This window comes from Oryx dammah, unplaced genomic scaffold (genome assembly GCF_014754425.2).
Source record: "Oryx dammah isolate SB20612 unplaced genomic scaffold, SCBI_Odam_1.1 HiC_scaffold_26, whole genome shotgun sequence".
In the NCBI taxonomy this organism is placed as follows: Eukaryota; Metazoa; Chordata; class Mammalia; order Artiodactyla; family Bovidae; genus Oryx; species Oryx dammah.
In genome coordinates this window covers 58,781,767-58,805,928 of record NW_024070210.1, presented here as the reverse complement: position 1 = coordinate 58,805,928, position 24,162 = coordinate 58,781,767, and the positions used below count along the sequence as shown (strand labels likewise).

Genomic DNA, 24,162 nt, shown 5'->3' with positions numbered 1-24,162 from the left:
GTCACTCAGTTTCTTGAGAAGAATAGCTTAATTTCATATTAAAGTTCTTTTCTCCTACCCAAACTGGTTTCCCTTTAACTTTTCTCCAGCTTGTTTCTTCAGCCAAACCAATAGCAGGTGGCAAATACCTATTATCTTTTACTGGTTTCCACCCAAAAGGTTGCATTTCAATAAGCCACACCTAAGAATTGCAGTTTTGGAAGCATAATCGGTGTAGGAATCAGAAGAACTAAACCGTAAATGGTCCAAAGGGGTTATCCCTGGGCATGGGGGAGGTGGGCTAGGGCAGTAATAATTTTCATTATAAGATGTTCATGGTATTATATTTTAATTGGTACCATGTGCATATATTGCCTGTGTGCATGCTAAGTTGCTGCAGTCGTGTTTGACTCTTGGTGACCCTATGGACTGTAGCCCGCCAGGCTCCTCTGTCCATGGGATTCTCCACCCAAGAATACTGGGGTGGGTTGCCATGCCCGCCCTGCAGGGGATCTTCCTGACCCAGGCATCAAACCTGCATCTCCTATAGCTACTGCAGTGGCAGGTGGGTTCTTTACCAGTAGGGCTGCCTGGGAAGCCCATGCGTATATGACTCAGATAAATTTTTGTATATAAATAGATTAAATATTTACATATAAAACTATAACTTATTATATATTCTGATAATGACTATGGGCTTTCCCAGGTGGTTTTGTATATAATATGTTTTATATACATAAAGATGTATCTGATTGACATCAGGAGGTTTTAGACTGTTGGCGAGGATAGAGAATTCTTTTCTGTGTCCATGTTGGCTAAAACCTTGCCTTACTTTTCAGGCACACGGTTCCCGGCTGCCGGGGGGAGGATGCTAAGGGGAAGGGCCGGAGCTGGTATGAAGCAGCCCTCTGTGATGGCAACCCAGTTATTGTTTATCTTCATGGCAGTGCACAACACAGGTCAGTGCCTTTGCTTGGATTTTTTTTTTTCCCCTCAAACAGAGCAAAAGAGCATTTCATTCCTGTTGGGGAATGAAAGGCAGAGCTGTTTTTAACTCTGTAAGCATCCTTCCACACATTTGTTTCCATTTGTTGGAGTTCGAGGGTGTTCTGGCAATAGGCTTCTCGTTAAAAAAAAAAAAACAACTATATATTCCACATGTAGAATAACGTGGATTCTTAACTGGAAGGGAGACAAACTTCAAAATGTGGATACTGATTTCAAAGAAGGCAGTGTTGCTTTATTCTGTAAGAGTGTTGGGAATGATGAACTGAAGCCATGGATGACTTGATAGGAAACATACATGAGGTATGGAGGACAAGGAGAGTTTCCACATAAATGGTCTTCTCACAGAACCACATGGAGATTACTTCATGTAGCGATGAATTCTAAAAGTCAAATGTAGGATCTCCAGGAGAGATCCCCTAGAATTCTGAGCCCAGGCTCTGGGGGCCACCTGACTAATTCTAGCCTGAAATACTGATGCCTCAGCCCACTCCTATCATCCCAACCTTGCTTTGTAACAAAGAGTGCCTCCTGGAAGCCTGACTCTTCTTTGATGCACTGCCAGCCCCTCTGTGGGCCTGTGTCGTTACAGTGGGTGATGAATATTGGCTCTGACTCAGCTCTCAGTGTGGGGGAGGGGTGACGCGCCTCAGAGACCCACAGACCTTGCCTAGTCTCTGGGCGGGGGCCACGTCAAACTCAGCGACAAGCTCTGGACTCTGCCCCTCAGCTCCCTCGCCTCTGTCTCTTTTACTCACTGTCTTTTGTGTCAGACAATGGCTTTCTCAAGCCTTGCCTTTGCTCAAGGTGCCTTCTTGAGGTTTATGCCTTAGAATCACATTTTACTGAGATTTCGTGTGAAATCAACATTTTTCAACACTGTTTAACATTATTCCAATTGTGCAAACTTGGGTACGGTGCTACATTGCACTCTTCTTTAATGTCTCCTCTGGGTCACACCATCACGTCTGCCCTCTGAGTGGATCGGCTCTTGCCCCCAGTTTTCCTAGATTTTCTGGCTTGGGGCTAGCTACCTTCCTCTGTCCTGAAGTCTCAGCTTGCTTCCAGCAGTACTGAGCTGGAAGGAGGCCAAATGACAGGTCACAGGGAACCTAGATGAAAACAGTGGTTCTAGACTTAGGATCCATAGAAGCCTCAGAGGGTCCATGAACTCCCAACCTCGAATTGTACATGAAATTTGAAGAGTGGATACATTTTCAGGGCAGTGGGTCCATAGCTTTAATTACAGGTTCCAAGGGTTTCATGACTCACTAATGTTTAAGAAATGTGGCTCTAAAAATTCAAATGGTTTTTAAAGACTGCTCTGTCTTTTGAGTCATCTTTTTCTCCCTTTTGTTGTGGTTCATAAAGAGCAGACTATGGTTATTTGGAAGAAAGTGTTTCTTGAACCTCCAGGGTTGTGAGTTTCTCTCCTCACTTCATCATATCCTTCACGGCAGAGCAGACAGGATGTAGGGAGATCTTACTTTAGTGAACTTGACTGTGTCATCCCTTTTCCTGAAAAGCCACTTTCTGGGACTTATGTTCCTTTGGCTTCTAGAAGTATTCTGAGAAATAGGTTTTGCTGTGCAGCAGTGCAAGAAGATGGATCGTCAGCAGTTCATCAGATGCTTATGTTGTGAAGCGCTAGTGGTCTGGGCAGGCGGTGCTCACTTTGGGGAAGGCGGGGAGTGGGGAGCCGTGGGGAGTTCACCCTGATGCAGGCACAGGGTTCCAACACCAAGAAGTAGTGCCCTCTCCCCTGGTTATTTATTTGTCTTACCTGAAAAAGAAAGCGGTGAGATCAGATGCCAGCAGCATGATAGTGATTTTTGTTGAATGTGTCATCACAATTCCTAATTCTTGCTTTTTCTTTTAAACCTTCTCTACAGGGCAGCTTCTCATAGACTGGAACTAGTAAAGGTATGTCTGAAGGGGCCTCAAGGCACCAATTTTACATCTCCATTTATTCTCTTCTGGGCTACAGCCCTAAGATCTTCCTTAGCCTATAGCCTGGTTATTTCCTGAGAGCTCCCTGGTGTGGAGGCAAGGGGGTGGGTGGTGGTGTCTGGGACCTAAAGCCCCTTGAATGCACTTCTTTTCCTAAATTGACTTTGGGGGATTGAAACAGATGTGAATGTCTCTGAGTCTCAAACACTTTCACGGATTTGTTCCTTTCATCACCAGATGGAGTTGAAGACACATTTCTTTGCTTTTTCTGAGGGCTGGGTTGAGAAAATATATTAAGTGCAGAAGCCACCCCTTCTACCGGGAGCAACCTTTCTGTGGTATGGGGTAAAGACAGAATGTCTGCTCTTACATCATTCAGGCCCTCCTTCGGCCCCACAAAAAGTTCAGCAGAGGGAAGGTGGCCGGCCGCAACTTGGTGCCCTCACCAGCCTGCTACAGGCTCTGGTTTATTGGGGTGGCCCTTGCACTTCCCAGCATGAGGACGATGGCAGGCTCTTCCCCTCACCATGTCTGACTCAGAGCTGGCTGGCGAGCTACTGTGTAGCCCTCCCACACTCCCTGCGAGGTGGTTAGGAATCCCTCCCTCAGGTGATCTGGCTGCTTGTCTTGTTACCGATCCCCAGACCTGATCTCTCCTCCCACAAGCCAGCTCCCCCCCCAGAGTCCTTTCCGGGTTTAACAGCATGAATGGGGCCCGGAATCCTGTGGGGCTCAGCACTGCGGCACCATCTTCATCCCCCTTCCCTCTTCAGACAGGGCTGTCCTCTCCTGTCTACTGCCCTCCCCATCACCCCGTGTGGTGGGTGGGCGGGATTACCATTTTGCCTGGGGTGATGATGCCTATTAATTTTTAGTTTTGCTTTCTACTCTGAACCCCACTCTTTGTCCTTTCCAAGTGGGAGGGTGTGAGGCTGATGACTGTGAGAATATATATATATATTTTCCCCCTTCTACTCTTGGCAAAGCTCAATTGTATGTCTCCTATGTCGTAGGCGTAGAGGTGAAGAGAAGCCAGATCCTCCTGGTGGTGGGTGGGATGTGTAAGGATGCTATGATAAGACTTCTTCCTCTGGGTAGATTCTGGATTCCACACACCATAGTCATCATTTTCCAGCCTGACCAAACTTCCTTAGCTCTTCATTGTCTCCTTTGGATAGGCAATTTCTGTTAACAATTAAGTCCTTATTAAATTGTCCTTCTTCTCTCTCCCCCTTTCTCATTCATTCATCACTCCAATCATACAGCACGTAAATGTTTTCATTTACGTGCTGTTCCCTCCTAGTTTTTAATCTCTATGAAGTTTTTATGTTACTGATTGTTTCTCTATATAATTTTATGTCGTGCTCTTTTATTATTTTAAGAATGTTCTTCGATGTTTTTCCATAGTTGTCATAGTTACCAACTTAAAGGGTGCTCATTCTCCATTATTTATAGACAATTATTTATTTACTTAAATATTCTACTCCTCTTTGATACATTTTTTTTTCTAAATTCTTTTAGAATAGTATTGCTACAGAAAACTTTAAGCAGGTAGTTTATGCTTCTTTTGGAATTTTTTCCTGGAGATACATTCTTGGGAGTAGGATCTGTTGTTTAAGTTGATTGTCAAGTGGTTCTTCAACTTAAGGGACCACAAACAACACATGGGTGTTCCAGTTTCCCTGGATGCTGACCTGCCCTGTGTCTTGGATAACTTGTTTGGAAAGAATGTAGTTTAAATGTTAGAAAGTTTCATTTAGTTCTTCATTATTAGTTCAGTTGTATTTAAAGTTCAGTGTCTCACATCTAAAGGTTCCCTTGGTGGCTTATACAGTAAAGAATCTGCCTGCAGTATAGGAGACCTGAGGTCGATCCCTGGCTCGGGAAGATCCCCTGGAGAAGAAAATGGCAACCCACTCTAGTATTCTTGCCTGGAGAATTCCGTGGACAGAGGAGCCTGGCGGGCTACAGTCCATGGCATTGCAAAGAGTCGGATGCAACTAACACGTTCACTTTTCTCTTTTTTGTCCCACATCTATGCCTGGTACAGGAAGCACAGTGTTTGAACCCAGGCAGGCCCAAGTGTGATCTTGGTTCTGTTGCTGTGGTTCAAGTTCTGGCCATTTGGATGTGTGTGAACACATTACTTAAGTTCTCCAAGGCTCAGTTTCTTTATCTGTAAAATGCAGATAATACCTACCTTGTAAGACTGTTGTGAGAACTAAATAAAATTTTAGGAGTGCCTGCACAGTAAAATTTTGTCCCCCTTTATCTCCCTTCTCATCATCTGTCATTTGTATTTTTTCATTAAAAATTATGTTTTTATATTCTTTTCTCATTTATCTATTCAGGGCTTGAAAGTGGTTTCATGTAATCAAGTGATTTATTTTTGATCAATATTAACTCTTTATCTGTTCACACTTAATATGAATATCTTCCCATTATTGACTGCTTCTACTACAACTCTATGTAGCATTCTTACCTTCAGGAAGTTCCTACAAAAGATATTCACTATGCGGCTCAAACAGTAAAGAACCTGACTGTAATGCAGGAGACCTGGGTTCAATCCCTGGGTCAGAAGATCCCTTTGAGAAGGAAATGGCAGCCCACTCCAGTATTCTTGGCTGGAGAATTCCATGGACAGAGGAACCTGGCAGGCTAGAGTCCATGGGGTCACAAAGAGTTGGAGATGACTGAGTGACTTAACACTTTCAAGGTGCTTTAAATCTATTAAATTATATTTTTGGCTTTGCTGAGTCTTCCTTGCTGTGTGTGTGGGCTTTCTCTAGTTGCAAAGAGCAGGGGCGCTACTTTTCATTACAGTGCACCAGCTTCTCATATTTGTGGCTTCTTTGTGGCAGAGTGCGAGCTCCTAGTTGCATGGGTTTCAGCAGTTGTGGTGCACGGGCTTAGTTGCTCTGTGGCATGTGAAATCTTCCCAGACCAGGAATTGAACTAGTGTCCCCAGCCTTGGCAGGCAGATTCTTAACCACTGGGCCACTGGGGAAGTCCCCAAGGTGCTTTAATACATCATCTCATGCAATCTTCCAACCATCCTGAAAATACTGTTTTTCACTTCTCAGAATAGATTACACAGATGTTAATCTATGTAATCTATGTTACCAGCTTGACCAAGGTCAGATAGATGGTAAGTGACAGAGCTAGGGTGTGACCCAGGCTGTGTGATCCTGCTCTGCTGTTCTTTCCTGCTGAGTCTGATCTTAAGTTTGATGTCAAACACCAGATTTCAGAAATGGATCTTTTCTCCACCTGTTAACCATTACCACCAGGATTATGGAAGTGTTGAGGAGGTGAGGCCACCTTTTTGTTTGCATCTCCTAATTAAAGTGATAACAGCTCCTTTGTCATCCAGGTGCTGAGTAATGGTGGCTTTCATGTCTTGTCTGTTGACTACAGAGGTATGTGTTAAGAACAGTGTACAAAAAAGTTTTCAATAAGCAGGGGACTTTTGATGACCCTCATTTTGGAGGTAATGATATTATGTTTGCCCTTCCTCGTGGGCAGGGTTTGGGGACTCGACGGGCACACCCACGGAGGATGGACTGACTGCAGATGCAGTTTGTGTCTACGAGTGGACCAAGGCGAGAAGTGGTACCACCCCTGTGTGTCTCTGGGGCCACTCTCTGGGGACAGGGTAAGTGGGGTCTGGAAGATGGGTCTTTAGGTGGATCCTTGGGGCATTAGTGCCATATCATAGGCAGCAGTGAGCAGCAGGAGGACCCCTGAGCTGGGAGACAGTTTCTCTCCGGTTCCACAAGTGGCAAGTGTCCTTACACTCAGCTTGCTTGTTTGTAATTCAAGGGAACGTGTAATGGCTATCTATGGCTATCTGTGGCACTGACGCCCATTCCAGAACTCTCCTTGAGAGTTTTAAATGAAAGGATTCTTGTTTAGGGCCAGTGGAATCCCTTGAAATCCTGTGTAAGATTTTGTGTTTATGCACATTTGAGGGTCAAGAGCTTTCATTAGGTGCTCATATTGGAGGTTGCATTTTATACTGCTTACTTGACTGTTAAGTCACTGCTTCACATGTGTACTAATTTTCATTTCTTTACAGAGTTGCAACAAATGCTGCAAAAGTCCTAGAAGAGAAGGGTATGATAAAATGCTTACATGGTATACTTTCTTGGCTTGAGATGGGAAAATAAAAACCGTGAAGAGACATTGTGTACAATCTTAACACAGAGATACCTACAAGCACCCCAGCTTTCGGCAGTTCTGGATACTGTAGTGAATTTTCTTTTTTTGTATTTAAAACAATAACTGGTTTTCAGAGGCATGAAATTAAAAGTAAATACTAAGGAAAGAGGTAAAAATTACCTTAAAAGAGCCATCATGTGAAGTGATAAGTATTGTTATGGAGTAATCTGCTACAGGAGGGGAAAATTATACTTTATGCAATAGTAGGCAAGACTTGCTTTCTGCAGCCCTCCTTATGTAATATTTATGTCATTTTTTCTCAAAGTGTTCTGAGAACTGCCTTTATCAGAATCTGCTGGGGGTGTTTTGTTATAAACACAGGTATCTTGGATCCTGGCTGTCTTCATGAACTAGATACTCTATGAATAGGACCAGGTGATTTGATTCTGATATGCATTGAAAGCTTATAATCTCTTGCATTATATCTGAAACTTTACTTGGCAGTACAGGTCAGGGTGAGTTACGTAAACATTTTAAAGCGTGTCACCTGCTATACACAATCTTAATTACTTATGGAAATAAAGCAAACATCATTTCATTGCTCCTTTAAGCTCTATGGCTCCTTTAGCGCTGACAATGCTGAATTACCTGCACTAAATTCCCACATAAATGAATACTTCACTTCCTGGATAATGTAATTATCTTAGAACATTTTAAATCCATTAAGTGCCCAGCTTATGAACTTTTGCTACCATGTATTTTAATTTTCTCTATATCAATACTCCAAAAAACATTATTATTCTTATGTTATAAAGTCAATAGTTAGATTTACCTCCCTTTTTTTGCTCTTTATTATTTCTAACGTGTCTATGCTTCCATCTGGGATTTTTCTTCTACCTGTCTGTTGGTGAGGAATTCTTTCAATTTTGGTCTGAAAATGTTTTTATTACCTCTTCACTTTTAAAGGATATTTTTACTGGGCATAGAGTTCTAGAGTGGCAGTAAAATAAATATTTCACTATTTTACCATTTGTTATTTTCAATAAGTTATTTTAAAGTCCATATATGGTAACTTCAGTATTTGATCTTTTGTTCTCAGACAGTGTTGGCCAAAACAACCTAGTCAGCTTCTGCAGAACGCTCTCCCTTCCTATAATACTTTGCTTTCTTAAATTATCCAAGTCATGAAAATCTGCTTGTTTTGAAAGGTAGTGATTTTCTTTATCATGTGCACAGAAATGTTAAAAATGCACATTCTCACATTTTCCACCCTCAAGATCCTGACTTCTCACTGAAGTCTGGTGTGGGGTCATTACTTTGCATTCACAAATTTAACAATTTATTATGATTCACCAATGATTCTGATGCAGGTAGTTCATATACAAGACAAGGATCCATTATTTAGGAAAGACGGTATTTAAATATGATAGGGGAATTCTTTCTTTTTCATTATTTTTCAAGGATTTCCAGCTGATGCAATTATCCTGGAAGCTCCATTTACCAACATATGGGTTGCAAGTATCAATTATCCCTTGTTAAAGGTGAGTCTCATACATCTTTACAAGATGTCAAAGTGCAGGCTGTTTCTTAACCATTTTTCCTTTCTTAATTAGTCTTATATATTTCTGTTATTCTAACTTGTGATAGGTTAGTAGCCAGTTATTATTAAAGGAGGGCACATGGCTTTTGTGTTTTTAGTTCTTTTATTTCCTTCTAATAGATTGAGTGGCTTGTATATGTGCTGTGCTAAGGTGCTTCAGTCGTGTCCGACTCTTTGAGACCTTACGGACTATAGGCCGCCAGGCTCCTCTGTCCATGGGTTTCTCCATGCCCTATTCCAGGGGATTTTCCCAACCTTGGAATTGAACCCGCATCTCTTATGTCTCCTGCATTGGCGAGCAGGTTCTTTACCACTACCACCACCTGGGAAGCCCCTGAGTGGCTTATTAAGAGCCAAAGCTTTTTTTCACTGGCCCCCCTCCCTCAATTAACTAAATTACACTTCTTCTCTTTTATAATTTTTTCATAGATAGACTTGACTTAGGTTCACTTATTTATTGTCCCTTTTCAAAGTGAAAACAAACCTTTCATATGTCATTTTTAGCCCTATGAATGTCAACCACATATCTTTCATTATTTTATGATAAGAAAGTCTCTAAAGAGTTCAAGCTGCCAGATGGTTTTACATGGCATCCCAGGTGGAGAAGACAATCTTTCCAAGAAGATAAATTAGAAAAGATTGACTGACAAGATGTGTTTTTTTTATCTGTTGTATATGTACCATTAGCTAATTTCATAATTTCATTCCATGTCTCATGTTCAATTGCTTACAGTTATACCTCTATATAAATGTTAGTAAATGAGAGAGGGAGAAAAAGGTGAGATTCTTAGAGGGGACCTGTAGCCCAAATTTGCAAATTGTTGATTACTGTTGGAAGGCATCTTAAGGGTACTTAAATCCAACTGTCTACCCTTGGAATTTTTCATACAGTAAATCATCATAGAAGTTTCTGGAATTTGCTTAACTATTTCAGCTTATTACATCCTGGGACAGCTAGTTCACAGAACCACATAATCTTAAAATGCCTGTACACTCTAAACTCAACTCATTACAGGAATCCCCTCTACAATCCAAAATACTGAATGCTGAGTAATTTAAGAGTCAATAAATCATTAATTGGTTCCAGACAATTAAATATTAATTTAAAGATAGTTAATTGACATCTGTTACTATTACTCTGAATAATTACTAATAAATTCACTAGCTTGTAGACATGTTACAGTTTAGAAACAAGTTTACCATTTCCTTTTTTTTGAAACTTTGTTAATTCTGAAATTGAACATGATAGAGACATCTATGATTTAATAGTTATAAACGGAACCTCCATGTAACCACCATTCAAGTCAAGAAATGAGCACCACTGGCACTCTGGAAGTCTCCTGTAATGTTACTTCTCAATGCAGTGAGCCTCACCTCAGGTGTAATCCTTAGTCTGAAGTTTATGGTAATTATATTCTGCTCTCTTACTGTGTTTTCTTTTGTGTCATCTCATCTGTGTTCTTTTGCCTCTACTTTCTGGCTTTCTTCTGACTTGGCAGTTGTTTCAGGGAGCAAAGTAGTGGTGAGTGTGAGGCTCACCTCTCTGGGCATCTGTTCTCTCTGGAGTCTGGACCACTCAAGACCTCACTGCCTTGGTAGATCTCTGAAACCTTCACATAAAGGTTTTAATATATTTTCTTTAAGAACCATCGCTCTGGTGTCAGACTTTCTAGTTTTTTCCCCCCAGGGTGTCACTTAATAGCTATGTAACCTTGGGCTAATTGCTTTTAATGCTTCATTAAATCTATTCAAGATTATTTTGATAAATAAATTCACATATGAAAAGCATGTGTAAGAGTGCTGACACAGAGTAACCACTCAGTGGCCATTAGTTGTTTTTATTAGCAGTGGAGTGCCGTTGATAAGGCACTGTTGAATAAGAAAGTGTAGGTGGTATGAGACATGGATACAGTAAAAGGCATAGGTCCTAACCCTTAAGAAGTTTTCTGCAATTGGGGAGATAGGGATATAAAGTAATGACATGGATTTCCATGTATCACTTTGGAATCAATTAGTTGGAATAGGAAGGCAGCATGGCATAGTGGGAAAAGATTCTAGGCTTCATAAAGCTAGACAGGTTTGGGTTCAAATTTTGTTTCTGCCACTAACCAATTATGACTTTGGTAAACTACTTCCCTTTGTTGTATTTTTCCTATTTTTATAATGAGGTTGATACTGCATAGGGATTTTGTGTATTTGTATTTTCGAATTAAGTACAATAATCATGCAAAATATGGGCACTTAACAAACACCTGTTCCTTTTTCCCACTCAGGTACAAGTAGACTAAGCTCGGTATTGGGGGAGGGCCCAGACAATAATTTCAGGGACAGGAGAATTCAGCGAAGAGAAGGGTCTTGTGCACAGGTGTGATCATTGAAGACTTACAAAGAGATAGGATCTAAGCTCATTTCTTAATGAGGTGAGGGAGAGGGAGAGCAGTTAGGAAACACAGACAGGAGGGGAGAAGGTGAGCCACAGCACGTGGCCAGAGTGGGGCGATTCTGTCTTAAAAGATACTCGAGAGGCACGGAGGACCTCTGTCTAAGAGCTTTTGCACTCATCTTCCTTTTAAATCCTCACAGCACCTGAGTCTGGCACCATTGCCTCCACGGAGAGCTGAGGGAGCTGGAGGCTCAGTGGCTTGCCCCATTGCCACTCGCCCTGTAAAGAGCAAACAGGACTCAGTCCTACCTTTTCTAACTCCTGGCAGACAGCTTTTGGGATGAAAGACTGTGGCCAGATGTGGATGGCCTTGCAGCCAAGATAGGAGCTGTTTGTTTTTCTAAATAGATAGAGTTCCACTCCCTACAATCTGTAACAGCAGATTTAAAGAATATTTATCTGGTGCAATTCCAGAACTGAGAGGAGGCAGGGAGACCAACTAGGAGCCCCTGGAGTGGAGTTGGACCTGTAAGTCCCGAGGGGCACCCCTGGCTGGAGAGGAGTGCGGGATCACGAGAGTGGATGGACTGAGGCCCACTTTCTCCTCCCTCCTCCAGAACCTGAGATGAACTGCCAAAGGGCTTCTCTTATTGAGCTCTCATTAGAGGGGTCCTGATTCTGGGGGTAGAAGAACCAAAGACAAAGGAAAGAGAAGACAAGAAATCTTGCCCTTAGCACTGATAAGGGCAAAGGAAGGGAGGGAAGGAGAAGCAGTGTTAGAATCTCCAGACCGCACCTCAGTGTGGGTCCTGTGCTTCGTGACCATTGCCAGAAACACAGGCCAGGCAGACCCTGGGGAACCATGCAGGTTCCCGCAAGCAGCAGGCCCACATCCAAACTGTGAAGCAGAAGTTTGTCTTTACTGGCCTCAACCTGCATATTCTGTACCCATTGCCCTACCAAGTGTGAAAATATGAAAGTATTAGTTTCTCAGTTGTGTCTGAATCTTTGTGATGCCATGGACTGTAGCCTGCCAGGCTCCTCTGTCCACGGGATTCTCCAGGCAAGAATACTGGAGTGAGGTTGCCCATTTCCTTCTCTAGGGGATCTTCCCAACCCAAGGATTGAACCTGAGTCTCCTGCTTTGGCAGGCAGATTCTTTACCACTGTGCCACCTGGGAAGCCCCATGCACTGTCTACTTTATCATGTGTGATTTGTTTTTTCTTCCTTCTTGTATTTTCCAAAGTGTGGAAGTGAAAATAACATGAATTGTTTTTAAAATCATAAAAGTTATGTTTTCAAAAAAAAGTTTAGTATATTTAGAAAGTCACTACACTCTATACTACTACAGTTCATAGTGAGAACCTGTAACAAATGACATAGCTTTAGGCCATATTTTAATTTTTTTCCTTTTTGAAAAATAGATTTACCGGAAACTTCCAGGATTTTTAAGGTCAATTATGGATGCCCTGAGGAAAGACAAACTAGTGTTCCCCAATGACGAAAAGTAAGTTAATCATGTAAAGATGTCCTTTATTAGATTCTGGGGGGTAATTATCATGTGACTTACTGAATAGGTAGATGAGAATTCTTAGATGGGCAGTAGGATTTGGGGTAAAGTGTCTACAATTTTTAGTATTTGGTATTATGTTTATGTCTAATTTAATAACTTTACCAATTCAGTACTTTTCTCTGACGTTATGAAGGGATTTGTAGCTTATGGTGTTTTAGGACCTTTTAAAGGTCCTGTAGGGTCTAACCTAGCATTCCTTGGAGGAATCTCTGACTTCTAGGCCTTATTCCCCACGTAACCAAAATCCATACACCATCCAGCTGACTACCCAACAGCAAGTCCGGTGACTAGAATGTGGCAAGCTAGCTTCTCACAGTTGGAGAATCTAGGGTGCTTGCAAACAGGTAGTCGTTATCAGTAGGTTCTCCTATTTCAACACACTTGGGGAATCTGACATCCGAGGAGTAGCAGTGAGTCACTGTGGCAGGGTTGGCTGGTATCAGGATTTGGGAGGGGCCAAGGAAGGGCTTTTGCCATTCTTCATGCCTTTTTGACTTACCAAATAGGAAGTTGACCAGGAAGCTAGTCGGACATGTTAACATCTCATGTCCATCCTGTACATTTATGGGGAAATGTAAATAAATTGCTACAAAGAGTTCTCTTTGAGCTTGTGGTAGTTCTTATTATTTTTTGGTTTTGTTATTATTTTTAAAATTTTAATTAAAACATTCCACATATTATGAAATAAGGTAGAATAAGAAAAAAGTGAAGTTCTTTTAATTCTGTACAAATTCATTTTTTTGTTATTTTCAAAAATCACATAAGAATAAATTAAATACCTAGCTAAATTATATGAGTAAATAGAAGAATCTTGGCTGGGAGGAAAATGTCATTAGATAAAGCTTATTATATATAAAGTTGTTATTCCTGGGAGGGACAGAAAGAGTATCTTTTATTTTGGGTGAACCTCATGTTTTGCTAAAGCCTGAACTTAGAAGAGGAGAAATCTCAATGTATTTCTTGAACTGAATACTTTTCTTCCACTTGTTCCTAGTGTCAAATTCCTGTCTTCTCCCCTTCTCATCATACATGGTGAGGATGACAAAACAGTACCTTTGGAATTTGGAAAAAAGGTATACCAAGCTCAGTGGCTGACGGAAACATACTAATGTCGCCATTTTCTCAGCCAGCCAAACTTTGATTAGTGCCGAAAGAAGGGTCTCTGACATTATAAGGGATTCCGTGCGCCCTGAGTTGCTTGCTGCCTGGTGTATACAATAAGTATCAGTGTGCTATGCTGTTCAGCTCAAAGGAGTGTTTGTGGGGGATCCTGCTTCCTCCCCTGGGGTCCGGATCAGCAAATGTAGAGAAGATCCCAGAATGCTCTGGGAACTCCCAGGCAGTCTTTCCTGCAGAGGCTCTAAAAATAGGGATGCTGTTCCTTTTTTTAAAAACAAATAGTGGGGGTCCACTGAAACCCCTTGTCCCCCTGCAGGGAGGTACTGGCAGGGGTATGATTAGGTCTTGTCACTGTTGTATGTGCTGTGCAGCTTTCCATCCTTGGTTGTAGAGGCAGCCACTCAGAGATATGGAGGGTGCCACATTGCCAATTAAATGGAACTAACTCCCTAAGACAGTTGTTTCTGTACCCTTTCAGGAACATTAGCCTAGAAAAACAAAACGAGAGCTTCAAGGATCAGCCTTTGAGTCCTTGTCTCTCTGCCCCTTGCAGCTCTACGAAATTGCCCACAGTGCATATAGGAACAAAGAGCGGGTGAAGATGGTGATCTTCCCTCCTGGCTTCCGACACAACTCCCTTTGTAAAAGCTCTGCACTGTTACATACCGTGAGGTAAGAGTTGTTTTGCTAAATGCAGTGAGGGCTGCTCTGGCTTACTTAGACCATGTGGTGGGAAAGGCATGTAAAATCATCGAGTTCTTTTTCCTGCAGAGATTTCCTGAGCCAGCAGTGGGCGTGAAGTCTGAGAACAGCAGAGAGCGAAGACTTGGTCTGGACACCAGCTGTGATGTGAACTTTTAATGTAAAACTGTATTGGGCTGCTTGAGTGAGCTGAACCTACTGACATTTTTACAAGTCACCTGCCATTTTAGTAAGGGAAAGAAAGCATGGATGTTGGGCATTATGGAATGTTCTCCTTTACCTTATCATAGTCTATTTTGGGGAACATGCAGGAACATCACTGTGGAGAATGAGAATTTGGTGAAAATTTGATTCCATCTAAAAATGTACAGTTAACCACATTCTGAGGATATTTGTGGATAAGGTGGTCTTTGATTTGGACCTAGACAGCAATATAAGAAAGATGCTCCGATAAACAATTTGTATTTCAGTTTAGTTAATTTAAAAGGCATTAAAAAGCTCCAAGCTGTTTTCGAGCCTTCTGAATAGCACTGGGGAAAGTCCTAGTCTGCTCCCCAGTCTGCCAGAAAATAGAGAGATATGGCACTCATACAGCCCTTGGAAAGGGACACTTTATTAGCCCTAGTAGAGTTATACACTTTCCCTTCCAATTCCCAGAGATACTTAACTAGATTATTATTTACCAAAATGAAACAAAATCAAAGAATGTTGTAAAAATGTTCAAGTCCAGTAAGAAGCTATTTTTTTCTCAGAACATTTTACGACTTACTTTCCATTGGCTTTGTTCGCCCCACCGCTGGGTTCACTGGACAGGGAAATCTTTATGTCAGAAGGCTCCATGTTCCAGATGTCCCGGGCATACTCCTTAATCGTTCGGTCACTGGAGAATTTCCCCGAGGCGGCTATATTTTTGAGGACCATCATGTTCCAGGCCTTTGGATTCTGTAAATGACACATGCATCTAAGGCCCAGGGCCTGAGTGCACACCAAGCTGTATGACAGACATCAGGCCAAGCACATCCAAGAATAATTCAGGGGGAAAGTGACAGGAGTAAACTGTAATGAATCACAAGTACATTTGCTTCACAGTTGGGAGCTGGATAGGCAGCCTGTGCTGTTCTCCTATTTAAGATTGTTGTGCTGTGCTAAGTTGCTTCAGTCGTGTCCAGCTCTTTGCAAGCCTATGGACCATAGCCTGCCAGGCTCCTTTGTCCGTGGGGCTCTCCAGGCAAGAATACTGGAGTGGGTTGCCTTGCCCTCTAGGGTATTTAAGATTATATTTCTCTAAAATGAAAAAGAAAGTATTTTTCACTCTCAGGGAAACCTTAATTGATCATTTGTGCCATAGTTACAATGTTCTAGCATGTAAGCTGTATTTCCTATCTTCATTTTGAATGAAGATATCTCAGCTTCCTTTAAACTCCAGGGGAAAGGAAGGGACTAACTTCCATTGTCTGCTAGATGCCATATAAGAAGTTTACCCTGTGGTCAGAGCTCAAGAAACACTACTTTAGAATGTTAGCTATCACACAGGCAAACAATCCCATAGGAGACTTTATTCACTGAATTCTCCTTCCTCAGTTTTTTCTGAAGGTAGATACTCCAATAGGTTTACACTGAATCCCAGATACTCCACTGGGGTTTGAAAACAGGACCAATTAAGGTTTTAACTTAAATAAAAAATATATGACTATATATCTAAATAAAATACATCTCTCATAATTTTATGTAAAAAAATAAGCTATTTATTTTATAGCCTCGTGATTTTGTAAAGGACTCTAAGAAGGAGTTCGATGGCAATGACTAGAATATTATTTGTAAAAGACAGCAATGCATTAAAAGCACTTAAAACAAAAACTAAAACTGTGAGTCTGAAATTATTCACACTTCGGAAACTTACTAAAATAAGAAGAGAATAAAAGCTTCCTTTTTTCATGTTCTTTATTTAAGGGGATAATGACTAGACTTCCCAACCACACGGGCCATGTTTTCTACGCCTCAACAGTGTAATTACTGTTAAGAGTAAAAGCTGCAATTTGCGCTAACAAGAAAGGTGGAGCGGAATGGGGGGCCTCTAGGTGGGCATCCCTTGGATCAGGGCCATGATTTTAACAGAAGGGACTACTGTGTAAACCCCACATTCACATTTGTGCTTGCGCTCATGTATATTTTCCTTTCCTGCTCTCTTTCACTTCTACTTCTTTTCCTGAACATTCTTTCCACACATGAGCATGGGTTGAGGGCAAGAGGAAGAAGCTGGAGGTGGCCATTCTCCTTCTCTGTCTGCGTGCCCAGAGGCCGTGTGTGGCTGCTTTCTCCAGTGTTCCGGGAGCTGGAAGTGAGCTCCTCTGCTTAACTCCAGCACTGCCTCTGCTTGGGCCGCATGTAAAATTGGCTTATATACACTTTAGAGGGGCTGGGATAAGCTGTAAAGCAGTATGGGCCTTGAATGATCCTATTTTAACACTCCAGTGGGATATCTGGGATAACTGTAGGAACCACCTTGTCCCCTGGCTTTGGAAAAGAAATATAAATGTCAGTGAAGTAGGTTTCTGTTGTAAGTAGTTACTGATATGTCCAAAGGGCAGGAGGTGGAGATTGTAGGAATTTCCATGATTCTGCTATATAATGGCTTTCTAGCTGGGGAGCAGAAATGGGGACTGTGTGGGTAAGAAGCCAGCGCTGGAGTCTTGGCACAGAGCCAGCTTCCTCCTGTATCTGTTCTTCTGTGGTTTCTGCAGTTCACTAAAAGTCTTTCCTATCAGAGATGATCACCTTTCCATATATTTACCAAATGTACCTAGAGGGTTGGGCTATTTGGTAAAGATGCATGATTTTGCATATGGAGGGTTCCTCACATGGTTCTAGCCTTTTTCTCTTTTCTTTCCCTCCCTCCCTCCCTCCATCTCTCTCTCTCTTCCTTAGTATAGTCTTTCTTGTTTAATTCCTTTTTTTTAAAAATTCAAATATGAAATCCCCCTCTTTCTGTCCATTTATATTCTGTTCATATAGCACCACTCCATGGATAGTCCAGGACAGGTACTTATTTTGCAACTTTCAGATACCCTCCAGTATTCTAAGGCTCAGCCTAAGAATCCCTTTAGCAGATTTTTCAAATGCTGATGGTGATTCTACCCACTACTAGGTCAGAATCCCTGAGGGCAGTGGGCATCTGTACTTTGAAAAAACTGCCTGGTGACTCTGATGTGCTTCTGCTTAAGGGCCCTGGCACCAAGGAGGCTCCTTGAGGGGCCATGGCTTTGTGCCTGCTGGGTCTCAGTGCTCAGCATGGTGCCTGCCTTGGAGGAGGCACTGGTGTCTCTCTGCTGAATAAATGAGTGGGTAAAGTGAGTATTTAACTTGGCTTTATACTCTTTAGTTGCTAGGACATGCTTGCTACATGGTGGGTGCTCAATAAATACCAAATAATTTGTGACTTTTTATTTGGATATTAAAAAAATTTACAACTGCTACTGAAATGTCAAATCCCAACCTTGCCTGAACTTGGAAACAGTCCAGTTTTTATCTGAAAAACCAACATTGCTGCCTCACTTCCCTTTTTGATTGGTTAGTGGGGCCCTGTTATTTAGAAAAAGAAACTAAAATTTTAATGAACAGTAGTGAACTGGCATGGTTTGTAAGTCTCAGCCATGAACTCACCATGTACAGCTGGCTGACTTTTTCTTGACATTTGACGTAGGCTTCATAGTCTGCAAAAACTTTAAACCTGTTTTTGTGATTAAAAGGAAAAAACAAAGCATCAAAAAGCTTCATTAACAGATTTGTGTTCAGATTCCATTTAAAATTCTCTTTTGCTTAACGACAGGCATGCCTAGCTTACCAGTCTGATATTTCTATCTGTAAGGGTTTCAATCAGCCCTCAACCTTTCTATGGGTCTTTCCACAAGTAAGAATGTTATCACATGGATGCATTTGAAAGCTGGGTACACCAGAGGAAGGAGAAAAGGAATACCAGATTTGTGGATCTTATTCTTAAGTCTTCCTAGCATTGTTAGTGGAGAATACCTATTTTTTCTTTCTAAGCCTAAGTTAGTTTATCAGATCGCAGATCCATGCTAATCTACATGGTTATGTTATAGTTGATTTAAGAAGTTCTCATCCTTTTTCCATGGCCCAAGTAGCACCATCTTCTTGTGGGAACTCACCTGTCATGATAAAACAGCATGTTGACTAAGTCTTTGAAGAGGTCAGGCTGCTTGGGAGAAAAAAAGCCCTTGTCAATTTGATCAATGGCCAGCTTCAGCTCTGGAAGTGCCTCATAATATTCTTTTGCCTCATACCTGTGGGGTAGGTGGTGGGGGAATAATAAGAAAAGGTTCTGTTAGTGTTTGTGATTAACAGCACACTAGATGGTACATTAGTTGTGAAAAAGGCATTCAAAAATACTGGCATTTATAGTCATAGAGTTCAACAGGAGAATAAGTATAAATAATATTTAACTAGATCCTGATATTTTTCCCCCCACTAAATTTGATTAGTTCCTTGTAACCAAGACACTAAGGACTATAGATAATAAAAATCCTAGTCACAGAGCAATAGTCTAATCTGGTAAATAAAGTAAGATTCATTTCAAACAGACTTTATGACTCTAAATAAGCAGGTGCTTTTTGGACCCACAGATCCCCAGATAGGTTGCTACTGGGCAAAAGTTTACTTCCAAGGGCTGGGAAGTATATTTGACCTCCTTCAAATTTTGTGATTCCCATGGTTCCTTTGAGTGGCACTCTTTATTTACTTCTCATTTGAATCCAGGTTAATAAACTTATCCAGATACTTAGTGGAACAAGTATTCTGGGTGCTTCTGTACAACCAGGCCTATTCTCTACTGCCTTTTCGTCCATCTCTTAGAGACCTTAAAGGAACACTAGATGGTTAAATTATAGGCAAAACTTCAACTCCACACTGATTCAGTTTTTTGATCAAAGTAAAAATCACAGATGAGGGCAAAGTGAGTAGCTCACGAGGCCAGCTCTGCCACAGCTGGTAGCAAATAGCAAGGAGCCCGTGTACCTGTGCCCAAGCTCCTTTAGCTTTCACATGCTGGGCAAAGGCTTAATCTGCAGTCAGGAAGGTCCCCTGACTTATAGGAGATATTCTGCAGCCATGTCCCATGGGACCCAACTTGATGGGACACCTGGGTGGGGGAGGCAGCCTCCTGGGGGGATATACATGCTCAACAAGCAGGACTGCCCTCTCACCCTTTCTTGTCCAAAGCAGCCACGTCCTCTACTCTCATGCCGAAGATGAACAGGTTCTCTTCCCCCGCTTCCTCGGCCATTTCCACATTGGCCCCATCCATGGTCCCGATGGTCAGGGCCCCATTCAGCATGAACTTCATGTTGCCTGTCCCTGAGGCTTCGGTGCCTGCGGTGGAAATCTGCTCCGACAGATCTGTGGCTGGAATGACTGCAAGCAAGGCGTTAGTGATAGAATGAGTGGTTCTGTCTCTCTGGATCTGCTTATACAGTATCTAAGCATTCATCTAGCTGGTCTGTTTTGATCGTTAAAGTAGTACATGCACATTAAGATAAACATTCAAACGGTGTAGGATGGATCTCATTCTTCCCCTCAACTCTAGCAACCATTCTTGCCCACTTCTGATGTGTTATCTTGATGGTTATGCCCACAACGCTAAATAGGTATATGCTTATATTGTAGTACCAGTTCATGGGGTCACAAAGAGTCAGACATGACTGAGTGACTAACATACTTTCACACTGTCTCTCTGCTACAAAAGTTGACACTACTGTGAAATAAAATTCTATTTTATGGCAAGACAAGAAAAATTTAAATAAGAAAAAATTTTTTTCTGCCTTTTAGTCTCCTCTCTCCCCTCTATTGTGCATTGTGTATCTTGGATTATGCATGGACCATACCTCTCCATCAGCAGAAATATCCCCATAGAATGTAAATTGATACAGCCACTATGGAAGACAGTATGGAGATTCCTTAAAAAACTAGGACTAAAACCGCCATATGACCCAGCAACCCCACTCCTAGGCAGATACCCTGAGGAAACCAAAACTGAAAAAGATACACGTACCCCAATGTTCATTGCAGCACTATTTACAATAGCTAGAACATGGAAGTAACCCAGATGTCGATTGACAGATGAATAAAGAAGTTGTGGTACATATACACAATGGAGTATAACTCAGCCATAAAAAGGAACACTTTTGAGTCAGTTCTAATGAGGTGGATGAACCTAGAACCTATTATACAGAGTGAAGTAAGTCAGAAAGAGAAAGATAAATATCACATACTAATGCATATATATGGAATCTAGAAGGATGGTTCTGATGAATTTATTTGCAGGGCAGCAGTGGAGAAACAGACATAGAGAATAGACCCATGGACACAGGGAGAGGGGAGAAGAGGGTGAGATGTATGGAGAGAGTAACATGGAAACTTACATTACCATATGTAAAATAGATAGCCAATGGGAATTTGCTGTACATCTCAAGGAACTCAAACAGGGGCTCTGTGACAATCTAGAAGGGTGGGATGGGGAGGGAGAGGGGAGGGAGGTTCGAGAGGGAGGGGACATGGGTGTACCAATGGCTGATTCTTGTTGATATATGACAGAAAACCACAAAATTCTGTAAGGCAAATTCCCTTCAATTAAAAAATAAATAAATTAAAAAATAAAAAGAAATATCCCCATAGAGAGCAGCATGCTCCTAGCACCAACAAGACAGCTCCTTAAAAGATAACATTCCTTCTTGATCTTGTTGGGACCCGATGACCTACTACTTTGTACTTGACAGATCTGGACTGTGTAAACTGTCAGTAATATGGCATTTACTGTATAACTATGTCTCAAAAAGAATTTATAGAACTGCTTTGACTTCTAATGGGTAGAACAGTTCTCAGAGCTTTCTGATCTGCAGTCCCTGGGTTATAATCCTCAATTTGGCTTGAATAAAATTTTCCATTTCTTTCTTAGATTGATTGATTAATTTTTTCATCCACCCTACACTTCTCTTCTCCCCCTTCTTCCATTCAGCTTCTGTTATGGTTTTATTTCTTCTATTTGATAACTTTATAGAATGAATATTGAAACTTCCATTTCTTGATCCTTAAAATTCAGAATCTCTCCTTTAGCATCTGAGGAAACTGGATTGTGTCACGCCTGTTACTTCTTATCACCGTCCTTCCACTTTGGAAGGAAGCGTCTGCCTGGAATGCAGGAGACCCGGGTTCAGTCCCTGGGTCAGGAAGATCCCCTGGAGAAGGAAATGGCACCCCACTCCAGTACTCTTGCCTGGAGAATCCCATGGAGGGAGGAGCCTGGCAGGCTACAGTCCATGAGGTCGCAGCCAGACACGACTGAGCGACTTCACTTCACTTCACTTCCACTTTGACTGCAGGGAAATAAGCCACAGGCAACTGAGGCATACCTGTGGCTTGATTCACACAGAAATACTACCTGCAGCATCCTCCCCACCCCACTCAATATAAAGCACAGGGCTTTGAGAGCTTATTTGTGGATTAGATATATCTTCATTTGCATCCATAAGAATCTGGCTCTTTGTTCTTTATGCAGACAGTTCTTAAATTGTAACATCAGAGGACCCAAAAACACCTCAAAAAGAGAAAGGTCCCTTTTCAATTTGGGAAAAGGGTAAACACACAGTTGGCCACCTGCATGTGGATGATGCTTTGTGATACAAACAAGTAAAAGTCCCAGCGGAAGAGAAAGGGATGTGGCTTCTTGCCAGTCGAGCTGTCCCCAGGTGGGGATGCCAGGCTTGCTCTGCATGCCTGTCTGAGGCACATCTAAACCTAGGGCTTTGGCAGCCTGACACGTGTCCTCACTCCCTGCTGCCACCTGAACAAATGACAGCCCTTCTTTCCAAGAAGTTACCAGAACAATACCTGGGGACTGGGAAATTGGTGTTCTACTGCAAAACGGGGGCTGGGAACTGAAGATCTCTTTTTTCTTTTGTAGAGCACAGTCTGTACTTTATCAAAACCTCAGGGCCACCTTCTCCAGCACCCAGCTTTGACCAGCAGAGAGTAAAATGTGCTTGCAAATGTAACCTCTGATGTGGACTCTGGGGACACTCACCTCAGTGTCAACTGGGCCACCTTAAACATTCTTAGCCTAGGGTCTTATTCTGCCTAAGAATGGCACCTTCTATCCTAAGTCATGGGCTCCCGAGGCCAGTGGCTCCATTTTCCTGTAGTATGTAATCCATCCCTAGACTGTGACCCGGCCCCCATGGTTTGTGAGGACCGCACTACCTTTTTCTGCAAGAGACACTCTGTAGTTTTCCAGGAAGATGAGTTTCAACTTGCTTCCAACCATAGGGTCATTGTTCACCACCTCTGCCACTGATGTGATCAGCTTTATGATAAGTTTGGCCATGTAGTATCCAGGGGCAGCCTTGGGGAAGAGTGTGGACATAAGAGAAGGCAGGCATGAGGAAGTGGAGAAACGGCAAGAGAGGAGAGTCCCCACATTCCCAGGGAAGAGAATCAAACTTACTTTGCCACCGATTATAACTGTTCTGGGCACGAATAGCTTCTTTGGGTCTTTCTTAATGCCTGAAAAAGATGGAGATAGGGGATGGAATCGATGACGGTGGACAGCAGGGGTGCTGAGACCCACACCTCCGGGGGGCTGGCTGGGGGCCGCAAGGCCGACTCACGGTTGTACATGGTGACCACGTGCAGGCAGTTCAGGAGCTGTCGCTTGTACTCGTGGATACGCTTCACCTGCACGTCAAACATGGAGGATGTGTTGATCTTCACTTTGTACTCCTTCTCCAGGAACTGAGAAAACTTCAGCTTGTTCTCCTGTTGAGACAGAGCATGGGGTCAGAGCCCTTGAGACTCAGAAGGAACCGGTGCAGGGGGTGGTGGTGGTGGTCTGTTTTTAAACACTGGAGCATAAACCCTCCAAGTCAGTGCCTAGGAAAGAATTCGTGCAGGGAAGCCTCACCTGCTTCACGTGGGAGATCTCGCGGAGGAAGATGTCGTCGCCCAGGAAGCTGTTCAGCTTCGTCAGCTGGCTCAAGTCCTTCACGTAGTCCTCCCCAATTTTCTTTCAATTTAAAGCAAAAGGTGACTTTAATCAGAGAGGGCTGTCAAACCCACATGAGCAGTTTCTATCCATCTGTGGTGGGTGCTCACATTCCTAAAACTCATCTACACCCCACAGCACAGAGAAAGGCTTCACTCACAGAAGATGCTAGAAATGCTGTGTGGGAAGAACACTGGCTAGTTCCTCACATGCAGTTTCAGTGGTTTCTGTTGTGTAGTCACTCAGTGGCATCTGACTCTTTGAGGACCCCATGGACTGTAGTCTGCCAGGCTTCTCTGTCCATGGGATTTCCCAGGCAAGAAAACTGGAGTGGGTTGCTATTCCTCCTTCAGGGGACCTTCCTGACCCAGGGATGGAAACCATGTCTCCTGCATTGGCAGGTGGAGTCTTTGCCATTGCTGCTGCTGCTGCTGCTGCTGAGTTGCTTCAGTCGTGTCCGACTCTGTGCAACCCCATAGACGGCAGCCCACCAGGCTCCCCCGTCCCTGGGATTCTCCAGGCAAGAATACTGGAGTGCATTGCCATTTCCTTCTCCGATGCATGAAAGTGAAAAGTGAAAGTGAAGCCGCTCAGTCAAGTTCGATTCTTTGCGAGCCCATGGACTGCAGCCTACCAGGCT

The 24,162-nt window shown here is 42.5% G+C and overlaps 1 protein-coding gene and 1 long non-coding RNA gene across 2 annotated transcripts in view; one reads left to right on the top strand and one right to left on the bottom strand.

Annotated features, from left to right (window-relative positions):
• Positions 1-1,193: 1,193 nt before the first annotated feature.
• Positions 1,194-24,162, bottom strand: part of PYGL (glycogen phosphorylase L) — a 55,142-nt gene continuing 32,173 nt past the window's right edge. The window contains exons 13-21 of the mRNA XM_040226759.1: positions 23,442-23,543; positions 23,149-23,296; positions 22,986-23,044; positions 22,742-22,883; positions 19,693-19,900; positions 18,640-18,774; positions 18,134-18,200; positions 15,243-15,415; positions 1,194-2,767 (exon numbers count right to left, since the gene is read on the bottom strand). Of these exons, the coding sequence (XP_040082693.1) occupies positions 2,764-2,767; positions 15,243-15,415; positions 18,134-18,200; positions 18,640-18,774; positions 19,693-19,900; positions 22,742-22,883; positions 22,986-23,044; positions 23,149-23,296; positions 23,442-23,543 (1,038 nt within the window). The 3' untranslated portion in view covers positions 1,194-2,763. The remainder of the gene's footprint in view (positions 2,768-15,242; positions 15,416-18,133; positions 18,201-18,639; positions 18,775-19,692; positions 19,901-22,741; positions 22,884-22,985; positions 23,045-23,148; positions 23,297-23,441; positions 23,544-24,162) is intronic.
• LOC120853116 lies at positions 7,012-12,586 on the top strand. The gene is made up of 3 exons (XR_005718715.1): positions 7,012-7,050; positions 8,557-8,636; positions 12,504-12,586. It is a non-coding gene; the product is annotated as an uncharacterized LOC120853116 (long non-coding RNA).